This window comes from Sinocyclocheilus rhinocerous, unplaced genomic scaffold (assembly GCF_001515625.1).
Source record: "Sinocyclocheilus rhinocerous isolate Xijiao unplaced genomic scaffold, SAMN03320098_v1.1 scaffold1545, whole genome shotgun sequence".
NCBI lineage: Eukaryota > Metazoa > Chordata > Actinopteri > Cypriniformes > Cyprinidae > Sinocyclocheilus > Sinocyclocheilus rhinocerous.
Window position 1 is genome coordinate 1 of NW_015626380.1, and position 12,766 is coordinate 12,766.

The 12,766-nt window shown below is 35.3% G+C and overlaps 1 protein-coding gene across 1 annotated transcript in view; it reads right to left on the reverse strand.

Annotated features, from left to right (window-relative positions):
- Nucleotides 1-4,219: 4,219 nt before the first annotated feature.
- LOC107712751 (unconventional myosin-Va-like) overlaps nucleotides 4,220-12,766 on the reverse strand; it is a 102,269-nt gene continuing 93,722 nt past the window's right edge. Inside the window, exons 42-44 of the mRNA XM_016518093.1 lie at nucleotides 5,862-6,036; nucleotides 4,546-4,626; nucleotides 4,220-4,438 (exon numbers count right to left, since the gene is read on the reverse strand). Coding sequence (XP_016373579.1) covers nucleotides 4,286-4,438; nucleotides 4,546-4,626; nucleotides 5,862-6,036 — 409 coding nt within the window. The 3' untranslated portion in view covers nucleotides 4,220-4,285. The remainder of the gene's footprint in view (nucleotides 4,439-4,545; nucleotides 4,627-5,861; nucleotides 6,037-12,766) is intronic.

Here is a 12,766-nt window from a genome sequence, read left to right on the forward strand (position 1 = left end):
CTACCCCCTCCACAACCCTTTTTCTTTCTTGCTATTTTGTATATTTTCTCCTTTATAGTTAAAGCAATTGAGATAAATGTGTAAACTATTAGAAGAACTGTTTGCTGTGTTGTGTATAAGTAAGCAAGCAGTTATTAGTTTGGGGCCTATTGAAAATATACCTTGTGCATCTGATCATATAACAGATTACAGAGTTTTGTTTGGACAAGTGGTACATAAATGTTTGTGATTTGTGTAAAACCACTAAAAGGAGCTACAATTGCTTTTTCAGATATTTTAAAGTATTGGCTGGCTGTATTAACTATTATGATATGATTGTATCTGACAATAGAAGTATGTCTTGGAACTTATTAGGTGTGTTGACTGATACATGAACATTACATGTCCTTCCCTGTTATTCTCCAGAAGTATCCAGGTTTGCTATTTTAAAATAGAAATACCTATGTTACATGGTTTTGTAATATAATTAAAAAGAAAACATTCACATAGTGCTGAATTCATTTATTTGACTTGAACAGCTTTTGACATTAGTGTATCACTCCATGAAATTGCACTGATGAACACATGAAATAATTACAGCTACAGGAACTACAAACTCTCTGAACAACCAGTCTGACCAAGCTGAAGGAGAAGCAAACATATGAGATGTTCAACTGATCTGCATTACTACAGCATCTATCAATGTCTGCATAAACTGTCTTTATACAAGCATGAGAGCAGGCTGATCTTGATACAGTGAGCATCAGACTGTGGACTAGCTGATGTAATGTGGATGTCATTTTTTACAAACCACTTCAGAACGTAGAGCTGAGGAAAGTCTAAAACAGGGCTGTTGGATCGGTGCGACAAGTCTGAGATTTTTTAAAATGTGCAAATAATTTTTTTTAAAGAGCCATTTGGAAAATTATACCCATTTCAACAGGAATGTTATAGGTTTATACTTCACAAATGTAAATAAAGCAAATTAATAGAATATGAAACGCCACAGAGAAACAAACGTGTTACATTGACATGTCGTCCATTCAGAGGTAAGGCTTTATCTAAAATATAACAATGTAAATAAAACCATGTACAAACACGTCAACATTCAATTATTATTTTTTTTTACATTTCCATTTGTGTTCCAGTACAACTTCATTATTTTCCATTTGAAGTAATATGCATTTTTTTTAAATATCAAATTGCATTTGTAAATCTTCCAACCATTTTTATTTGTATTCCATAAGAACTGAACTAACAACACAATAAAAAAAAAAAAGCAAAGGTCACATTCACACAATGGTCCCATGATCATAAACTCCTGAATGATTCTGTACACTGATCAGAATTGAGATGTTGAATGCTGTGCTCACCTGAACTTAATATTAATACACTGTCTGCGAAAAATAACTACTGATCACTATTTTTGTCTTGTTTTCTAGTAAAAAATATCTAAATGACAAAAAAATAAAAAATTATGTAAAGGAAATAAATTTAACTGAGAAGCAAAATAAGACATTTTCAGAGAATATGTTAACTTTTTCCCCTTACCCCATTAGGTATTTGCAACTAAATTTTTGCAAATGCTTAAAATATGGAACAATTTGCCAATGAGGTATGAAAAAATAAATGTAATGCAAGATATGCAAAAAAAAATTTAACTGGAAAACAATACAAAATTGATTAGAACTATGGTTTGCACTGTCATGTATGCACACACACACACACACACACATTTTTTTTCTTGTGACAATGCATCACAAACATTGATCTCCATCAGAAAGCAGTTGAGACTGATAGAATGATACAGAAGCACTGTGATACAAGAAGGACTGTAACTACAGTAAGGCATGATAAAATCCCAGTGCACTATAGTGAAATGGCATAAGATTCTCTATTTAGATCCAAAGCTGTGTGTTAATGGCCAATAACACACTGAACTAGTGTGGAAGATTTTAAAGCTAAAACCCATGCAGTAGACAGCAGAAACAAAGTATCAACATGCATCATTTGACCCTAAAATGTTAATAATATAATATAATATAATATACAGGTGCATCTCAATAAATTATAATGTCGTGGAAAAGTTTATTTATTTCAGTAATTCGGGTGTGCGGATGTCTATGTGTGTGATGGAAAGCATGGCTGCACTAAGGAGACTGCTTTAATTTCAGGAGTTACAGATCAAAACAAACAGCTTTCCAATAAAAGCTGCCTGACACATTCAAGATAATACTGATATCCGGCCAGGCGTGAACACAAAAGACAAACAAGCAAAACAAAACAAGTGACAAAAAGAAATTTGTCCATACAGTATAAATATATTAACTCATCCAACAGCACATGCCATAAAAACAATAGCCGTTTCTAACCGTTAAAAACATATAATACTGAAATAAATAACAGCAGGCTTTTGTGAAACATCTTCATGTTTTGATAGAGTCAGTAGTTTGGGGTTTCTTTTAGTTCTGTATGGGATATCCAGTGTGCTTTTGTGCATACAAGACGCTTCTTTAAATCTCACAAAAGCCATTTTCTTGTTCGTCTTTTCATCATCATCATCAAAAAGAAAAAAAAAGCGTATTACTGTATACTGACCAATAAGATGTTTTTTGTTTGTTTGCCCATTTGCAAAATGAAGGCCATTTCTCCATCAATTCTCATTACTGTAATACAAAAAAAATAATAAATTATGATATTTAAACTGTAAAGCACACTTGTAAGGTAATGGTAATATATATCACTGCATTACAAGTGAGAATTTGGGATTAAAATATGCTTATTTGTGATGAAAATAATGCAACAATGCAATCATAATCTGCGTAAAATAGGCTTAATGTTCTTAGTGCAAAAAACTTATTTGTTATTTATTTCATTTGATATTTCCCTGGGACATTTCTTCATGAGATTCACTAACCAATAAAATGGTAGAGGCTTCATTAAACCTCATTCAGGAGTCTAGATCCCACCTGAACCAGCTCTAGCTCTGCTGAAAGCTGTGGAACACGGATCTCGTGTTCTTGATATGTTCGATGCTGACAGAGCTGGTCGGTATTATGCAAACCCAAACAATCCCATCATGCACGGGGTCTGGACTGTACCATCTCTTTAGAAATGATTCCTGAAGATCAGAGATGTAAACTTGAGGAAGCTCTTGAGGAAGGGATAAGCTCAGTGCATGGATGCTAAGTTTTCTTTCCGAGTTACACCAGACATGATTACTTATTAGCTAATCAATATCACCACACGCAACTAACAAATAAACACCTACGTTAATGAAGTCAGCTGAGCTCCAAGGTCTTTTTTTTTTTTTTTACTGAGTCTAAGTTATTATTTTGATATGGATGAGTGCAGAGGACTAGAGTATGTTACGCATCTGGATATCCATGTTAGCTAGCATCTAAGAGAAAAAAAAATCTGACAGGGTAAAGCAATAAATAAAATATCCTAGCATCATACATATTTATAGATATTTATATATGAGTACGATTATACAGCCCCGTGAACTTATTCTGGTTGTGATCTGAAAAGGCATTAGTGTTATTTTGACCTTTATTGTTCCTTTCGTAACATTCAATAAGTGAAACATCTCTGAAATATTCCAGTTTAAGAGGTGAATCTCACAAAAATATCCAGGTCCCGCAATCAAAAGAAAATATAAGAATATATTTTCCATGAAGTAAATGAAGAACAGATCTTTTCAGTTTTTTTTTTTTTTGCATTGCTGTGGATATGAGTTTTGAGCATTTCTGTCATTGACATTATTCTCAGTGTTGATTTTCATTAATAATTTTTAAATCATGGTATTAATTATTAATTAATTACTGCATTCAAGTGAATTTTAATTACTATTTTAATCAGCATATGTTAGCAAATACTATACTATGTAAATAATATATTTGTTTTCACATTACAATAAGATGTTTTTTTTTTTTTGCATTTCAGTAATAAGAATTTTTTGGGAAAGTGCTTAATTGCCATTAAAATAACAATGTCAAAATATTAATGGTCCTAAAGATGAGCTTCATTTTCTTTAAACAAAATATAGCTTCTTATGTGTTTCTTTTGATTTTGGGGTCAATTGTGATCTGAAAACGTGCTTGACAGGTTTTGTCAGATTCACTCTTTTATTGAATAAATAAAAGTGATGAAGAAGTGCAAAAAGAAGGATTGATGACATGATCTAAATTGCATTATCTTTAAGTGTGTGGCTTATTTACCTATAATCATATTTTTAATTTTTTTTTATATATTTTGGCTCTCTGTTCCTGCTGTGTGATTGGTTGAGGTGAGGTGATTGATGGGTCTACACACGAGTGAGGAAGCCCACATTGAGGCTGCTGGGTATCTGAATTGTTTCCAAGGCCAGGGAGGAGGGGTTAAAGGGGAAGGTCACGGGGTAGATGACTTTGGTGTCCATCAGCAGCTGAGGCGACTCCTTTCGATCCCGTAAACGTGTCTGGCAGAGCAAAGACTCAGATTGAAGCATTCACACATGGACAAACATACAGTATAACGACTTAAAAAGCACAAGAACTATTATAAGGTTGAGTTTTTGAAACATACCTGTATTGTTCTTATGAACTGTACTGACACACGCTCTTCAAACGCGTTGACAGGCGTATACAAGTTCAGCACCTTCACAATCTGGACAGAAAATAAGAAATGATGAGGGAGTGTGTGTGTGTGTGTGTGTGTGTGTGTCAAGGGTATTATAATTAGCTAAAACTAAGGCCCTGTCCACACGAACGCGGTTATTTTTAAAACCGCAGCTTTTTCTACGCGGTTAGGCTGTTCGTCCACACGCAAACGCAGCACCAGTTCACTGAAACCGAACATTTTTGAAAACGCCTGCCAGGGTGAAGATTTTCAAAAATGAGTTTTTGGCTTGTGATGTCGGAGCATGCGCTGTTATCTCCGCCTACTGGAAACTTTTTCAGGCTTCTGATTGGCCAACATGGCTTTACGGTTGAGATTATATCGCCACCTGTTGGTTTGGCATGCTCTTGACAGTGCTTCATAGCATGCGTTTGCGTTTTCATGTGGATGGAGATTTTTTTTAAAACGGAAGAAGAAAAAACTCGTTTATAACGTTTATAAAAATACCTGTGTACGTGTGGACATGGCCTAAAACTGAAACTAAAACTTAAACCATTAAAAAAAATCATTACTTCAAATAAAATAAACATTGATGTAAAAAAAAAAAAAATATATATATATATAGACAAAAATATAAAAACTAGTAAAAACAACAAAAACAACAAAACCATAACTATAATAATATTATAAAAACATTCAGTATACTTTGTTATTCTGACAAAATGCCTTATCTGGTGTTTTTTCCTTTATTTTGGAAACATTATCACAGTAAAACAGGAAGAAAAAAAATTGATTGAATTAAATTTTGGTTGACAATGTAAACATGATTAAAAGAGTACTTTTGATCATAATGGTTTTAATTTAAAAAGTCATGAACACTGCACTGAAACAGCTAAATATGTAAATAAAACACGGTTTTATCTATTTTTACTACAAAAATATTGCCTCATGGGATATTACAAAATTTTGTATATTGTGAACTGCACTATAAAGGACTGTTTTAAAATGTGATTCTTGAATTTATTGTAATGTGTATTCTTTTTTTAAAAAGTAGTGAGTGACAACAGTAAGCAGGTCATTATGTTTGGTCACGGGTGAGTGATAATAGTAGGGCTGAAATGTTATAAATTGTCTTTTTCAAATAATTAATACTGGATGATATGAAATCAAATTGAAATGAAATGGTAAACATCTATAAAATAATCAGAAAAATGAATCAAGTGCTCTATAACAGATACAAATAGATCATGGTCATTTGAAGTGCAGTCCGGGATGTGTGTTACCTGTGCTGTAGAGAGGCCGTTACACATGGAGCAGATGGCCTCAGCATCCTCATCGGTTTTCTTCTTGACCTGCAGTAGTTGTGCGGCCTGAATCAATGGCTCCAGCGTCTCTTTCGCACCACATGTCATGAGGTTCTTATCTCTCAGCAACTCCTCCAGCTGACTCACATTATACCTGAACACACAAACATATAAACCCTTATACTGGAGATAAGATGACTGGAAATAAACTATGACCGACAACTGAATCCTGAGCTAACTGTACATACAATGTTATCTGCCAAATTTTTTTAATGTTTTGAAAGAAGTCTCTTAAGGCTGCATTGATTTGATCAAAATACAGTAAAACAGCAATATTGTGAAATATTATTATAATTTTAAATAACTGTTTTACATTTTAATACAGTTTAAAATGTAACTTTTTCCTGTGATGGCAAAGTTGAATTTTCAGCATCATTACTCCAGTCTTCAGTGTCATATGATCCTTCAGAAATCATTCTAATATGCTGATTTGCTACTCAAGAAACTTCTCTTATCATCACTATTGAGAACAGATAAATAGAAAGTTAAAAAAGAACAGCATTTATTTGAAAAAAAAAAAAATATATATATATATAGATTTTTATTGGTCATATTTACAAAATACTAGGTTACTAAAATGAGTGTTTCTGAGAAAGAACTAGTGATTCTGCCAAAGTTAATAGGGCAGGAATTATTATTTTATATTTATCTATGACTTTTCTGTAAGATTTATTTAAGAAAAAAATCAACATACAGTGGAGATGAAAATTAGAGAACCTACAATTTCCTGAATTTCAAGGTCACTGCTTAGCCCTATTTGAAGTTATCCTAACAGGAGTAGAAGGACAGTGTTTTAAGCATATTTAACAAATTAACTGTATTCTGAAGCACAGTATAAAAAACTTAAACGAGATATTTGAAAAAGAACTCTGACCAAAATTAGAGAACACTTACAGATACCTCCAAGTTATTAGTGTTAATCTGGCACCTGGTGCTAATTTCCTTGATTATATGACAAACCCTATTTAACTGGAAGCATATCTCCAATTTTCACTGAGATTTGCAAGATGGAGGGCTGCTCTAAGGTGAATGAAAGCCTGCGACTGGAGGTTGTCCAGATGAAGGCTAAAGGGATGACCCTTTCAGCCACTGCAAGAGAAGTTGGTCGTTCTAAATCTGTGATTTCTCGAATATTGCAGCTTTACAATGACACTAATTCATGTCCCCCAAAAAGGCTGGTCGTCCACATAAGACAAATGCACGAGAGGGCAGGATAATGCGGAGACTCTCAATGGGGAATCGGTTCAACACTGCAGCTGGAATTGCTTGCCAGTTCAGCGCTGAACAGGGTAAGGATCTGTCTCGGTACGTTTAAGAGAAGTCGGACTGAAAGCACACTCTGCAGTGATGAAGCCTCTCATTAACAGAAAGAATCAAAAGGCTAGGCTTTGCTGAGGAGCATGTTATAAGGAGAGAGGAGAACTGGTTCAAAGTTCACTTTAGTGATAAGAGCAAGTTTAATTTATTTGAATCTGATGGGAAACATTTTGTTTGGCATCAAACTGGGGAAAGACTGAGTGCGTAAAGAAGTCAGTGAAAGGTGGAGGAGGAAGTATTGGGGGGATGTTTTCTGCAGCAGGAGTTGGGCAGATGTTTATCAGAACCTCCTTCAGCAACATGCAGTTCCTTCCCTGCAAGCATCTCCCAATCAGCCTGCAATTTTCTTGCAAGACAATGCCCCGGTCACACTGCAAAACAGGAAAAGCAGTTCCTTGAAGCTAAGAACACTGAAATAATGAAATGGCCAGCCCAGAGTCTTGAACTAAACCTGATTGAAAATCTTTGGAAAATCCTTGGCAACAAAGTTATGACTAAGAAACCCACTACAGTTACCGAACTATGGAAGAGACTGGAAGAAGAGAGGACCAAGATCACAACTGCGCAGTGTGAGAAACTACTGATGTTCTGTGGCCACAGATGAGCTGAAGTCATTCAAAGCAAGGGCCTCTACACTTCCTACTAGTGTTGTCAAAAGACCCGGTACTTCGGTACCAAGTCGGTACTAAAACAATTAAAAAGTTACGGTACCACGTTTTCTTAAGTACCGGTGGTACCGAGTACCTGGTCAACCCGGTTCTTGATGCGCTATCCGAAAGATGCGCAGATGCGCTCTCTTCATTAAAGCACTGAGACATGGCGACCGGTGGTGCTGCTGATGCGGTGGCTCTGAATCCACTTGTTGACAGGAAAGGAGGAAAAAGCCATGTATGGAAATATTTTGGATTTGCGGCTGATGACCAGGGGAACATCATAGATCAACAAAAACCAATTTGCAAACGATGTCATCGAAGTTTTCTCTCAAAAGGAGGAAACACATCCAACTTAATAAAACACCTCAAAGACAGACACCCAGATCTAATGAAAGATTTCAAGCAGGTAAGATTCAATTAAAGTTTATATTTAGAGCTTCTGTTATAAATATTATATCATATTTTAATTTGAATGTTGGATTGAAATAAGCATCGCGCGTCTGCGTAGTTAATCATTAGCGTAAGCGCGGCTAACGCTAACGGCTAACGCTAACGTGAGTATTAGAATGAAGTTTCTTTATTTACTTTTTAATGCTCCTACAGGAGGGCGTGACAGTATTTACTATTTTTATCTCCTGTATAGTTTAGTAACACGTTACAATAAGATACCATTCATTTACATGACTTCATGTATTATCTAACATCAACTTACAGTGAGTGAACAATATATTTTTAAAACATGAATTAATGTGCAGAATGTTATTTAATACATAATTGCTATATGACTATTGTTTATTGTTAGGTCATTTAATCTAACAAATGGAATCTTATTGTAAAGTGTTTTTAATATTACAGTTGCCATCTATGTAACAGTGATATCATATACACGTAATGTAATCTTATCTAAATTTATTATGAAATCTTGAGGTTTATTTACTGCAGGCATCACAACCGATAATGCCACAAATAACAAAAAGGCCTTTGAAGACTACACCTGGATTCCTTGTTTTGGACACAATCTCCACCTTGCTGTAAATAAGGCATTAGAGATAAACAGGGTGTCCGCAGTGCTGTCAAGGCTTCGAAAAACTATCTCTGCCTTCACAAGATCACCAAAACTTTCACGCCAGCTGGCCAAAAAACAGACAGATCTGTCCTCTCCAGACCACAAACTCATTCATGATGAACCCACTCGCTGGAATTCTTCATACGATATGGTGGAACGTTCCTTGGAGCAGCAGCAGGTTGTCTGTGCTGTGCTGGCTGAAGACAGGAAAAAATGGTATCTGATGCCAAAAGACTCGGACATTACAGTTTTAGAAACTGTTAAAGCAGTTCTTGAACCACTCAGTCCTTTTACAGATGCACTTAGTGGGGAAAAACATACCACCCTGTCCTCAGTCTTGCCATTACTCTGGAAGATATATGAATGTCTCAGTCATGAACAAAGTGACTCTGCATTAGCCCAAGAGATGAAGGAAAAGATAACCGAGTATCTTCAGCATCGCTATGATGACCTGCAGCTGCAGCTTCTTTTGAACACTGCAACTTACCTTGATCCAAGATTTAAGAACAGCTTTGTTTCTCTTAAGGATGATGTGAAGCAAAGTCTCGTGGATGAGGTGAGGAAAATGGGAAATGATGGAAGTACATCAGGTGCTCAGGTGTCTGGAGATTCAAGTCAAGTCAGGCCATCAAAAAAATCTAAATCTGACCTGAAGCAACTGCTTTCCACCATACAAGGGGAAAAGAAAGAAAAAGGGGAAACAGCATCCTCAAGTCAAGCACATCTTTCTGCAAGTGACGAGTTAAATGGTGAGTTCTTGGTATACGGTCAGATGCCTGAGGTCAGTGCTGAGGATGATCCACTTTCCTGGTGGAAAACAAATATGGGTACACTACCTCAACTATCAGAGTTTGCCAGGAAGTATCTGTGCATTGCTGCATCAAGCTGTTCATCTGAAAGAATGTTCAGTACTGCAGGGTATATTGTAAGCCCAAGACGCTCAAGACTGACTCAGGAACACGTTAATATGTTAGTGTTTCTTTCCGAAAATCTGGAAATGGCAAAAAAAGTCACTTACGGAAAACTGTAGGCCAGTGTAGTTTTGGGTGAAACTTTAAGCTTGGAGTAAGTGAAATTGTTTACATTTTTTATTTTGTTCTTTTCAATGCTTGTAATTTATTTAGTTATTTAATTACTCAAATGTTTACAATCCTTGAAATGCCATGGTTTTGTTTATTTCTGACAGCTGTAACCCTCCAACATTTTAGTTGTAATTTTTCTTTTGTGTTACAGTGGTTACTGTTCTCTAATTTTGATCACTGTTTTCTACAAAATAAAGTTTTTTGGTGAAATGCCTTGGCTATTTTGTCAAACATGTTAGTATAACAGTGGTATACCTACATCTAATATTCCTTCAAATTTTGAGCGATGAAGATTATTTATTTTATTTAATTAATTAAGCACATTTCCATACAACCAAGGTTGCCCAAAGTGCTGTACATTAAAAAAAAAATAAAACAATGAGAATGGGCATAGACATAGAACAAACATAACGTAAAACAAGAATACATGATACAAATACACCCTTAAGGATTAACAGCCCGAGGAATTAAAAGCCATAGTTAATAAATGAGCTTTTAACAAAGATTTAAATCTAGAAATGGTCTGAGCAATGAGTTCCAAAGTTTGGGGGCAGCAACTGAAAAGGCACGATCCCCCTAAGTTTTAATCTTGAACTGGGAACCACTAAAAGAAGCTGGTCAGATGATCTCAGGGGCCTAAAAAAGGAATGCCGGTTCACTAATGTCTCCAGGTATTTTGGTGCCTAACCATTCAGAGATTTAAAAACGAACAATAACATTTTATATTCAATCCGGAACGGACTGGAACCATTTGAGAGAAGACAGGATAGAAGTAATATGATCACGCTTTCGAGTGCTTGTCAGCAATCTCGCAGCCGCATTTTGAACTGTCTGTAGACATGCCAGGGTTTTCTGGCCAACTCCCATATAGAGAGTATTACAATAGTCTAAACGTGATTTAATCTCTAGGTCTCTAAAAGAAAGAAAGGGCTTAATCTTTGCTAAAAGTCTCAAATTTAAAAAGCAAGATTTGACCACAGAATTTATTTGCTTGTCAAATAGTACACAGAAATTTTTCACCACTGCTTTATTATGCTCAGCCCAGGAGCCAAGAAAAGATTTTATAGTGGTTTGGTTTCCAACTGGATCAAAAAACAATCTCAGTTTTATATTTAACAGAATTTAAAAAAGTTAAACGGCATCCAGTCCTTGATGTCAGTTAAGTGGCAGATAAATCTGAGTATCGTCGGCATAACAATGAAAAGAAACACCATGTTTCCTAAATATAGTTACCAAAGTGAGTAAATACATTGAAAACAAAAGGGGGGTGAGAATAGACCTTTGAGGGACTCCACACTTTAGTGGAGCTGGCATTGACATATATTCGCCCAGTTTAACTGCAAAGCTTCTAACTACTACTGTAGATATGACTTAAACCATTTAAGGGCTACTCCACAAATTCAAACATGGTTTTCCAGCCAAGAAACCAAAATATTATGATCTACAGTAGCAAAGGCCACAGTTAGGTCCAATAACATTAGGACCGATGAGGCTCCAGAATCAGCATTTAATAGTATATAATTTTGAACCCTTAAAAGTGCCGATTCTGTTCAACGTTTTGCCCGAAAAACTTCAAAAATGTTTTTTTTTTCCAAAAATTATTGTAGTTGAATAAAAACGACCTTTTCCAAAAAAAAAAAGAAAAGGCAATTTCAAAATTGGTCTTAAATTAGATAAATCAGTGGGGCCCAAACTTGATCTCTTTAATAATGGCTGCACTATGGCATGTTTAATATCAGCTAGCAAAAAACCTGTCATCAGGCAATTATTTATTAGCTTCGAAATACTGGGACCGACAACATTAAAAACCTGTTTCAAAAACCGTGCTGGGGTTTCATATGTTAGACAATCGCTGCCAAATCTGTCATAGAGACTGGCTCAAACTGATGAAAAACAGTCAAGCATGTTGGCAAAAGAACTGGTTTATCATAATCCAATAACTGAATGGAAGATCTAATACCAGCAATTTTATCTATACATTTTTTTTTGAACTTTTCACATGATTGTGCAGAGACTTCAAACCCAACCGAAGCAGGTGGATTAATCACCGCATTCAGTGTATTGAATAAAACTCTTGGGTTACTGTGATTTTTCCGATGAAGTCAGAAATATTTTTGTCCCTAATAGTTTTAACCAATTTCTGGTAATCAAATAACAGCCCCTTAAAGATCTCAAATGAGACTTGAAGCTTATCCTTCTTCCATTTCCGGGTGGACTCATTTAACCAAAGTTCAGATTTACATTATTTCAGAAAAAAATTTAATATTTATAAATTGTTCTCTAATTTTGATCTCCACTGTATAGTTTAGATTAATTTAAACTTCATTAATATTAGGGATGCACCGATACCACTTTTTCCAGTACTCGCCCGATACCGATACTTTTATTTTTGGTACTTGCCGATACCGAGTACCGATATTTTTACTGCATTTGTAAATTTTTTAAATATTGGGTACAGAAACCAAAAGAGTATGTATAATGTTAACTATCAATACTTAGTCGGGCAACCCTTAGCCTGTAGTCTCCTGGGCATGCTGTCATCCAGCTTCACGCAAACCTGAACTTCAATGTTTTTTCCCAGACTCGGTCTGAATAATTTTTGGTCCTTAAATTTGTATCAGTTTTACTGGTAGTCCACTCTATGACGAATTTTTGGGTATAATTTGTCCCAGTTTACTTTATTTTGCTATCCTCACTTACATAAAT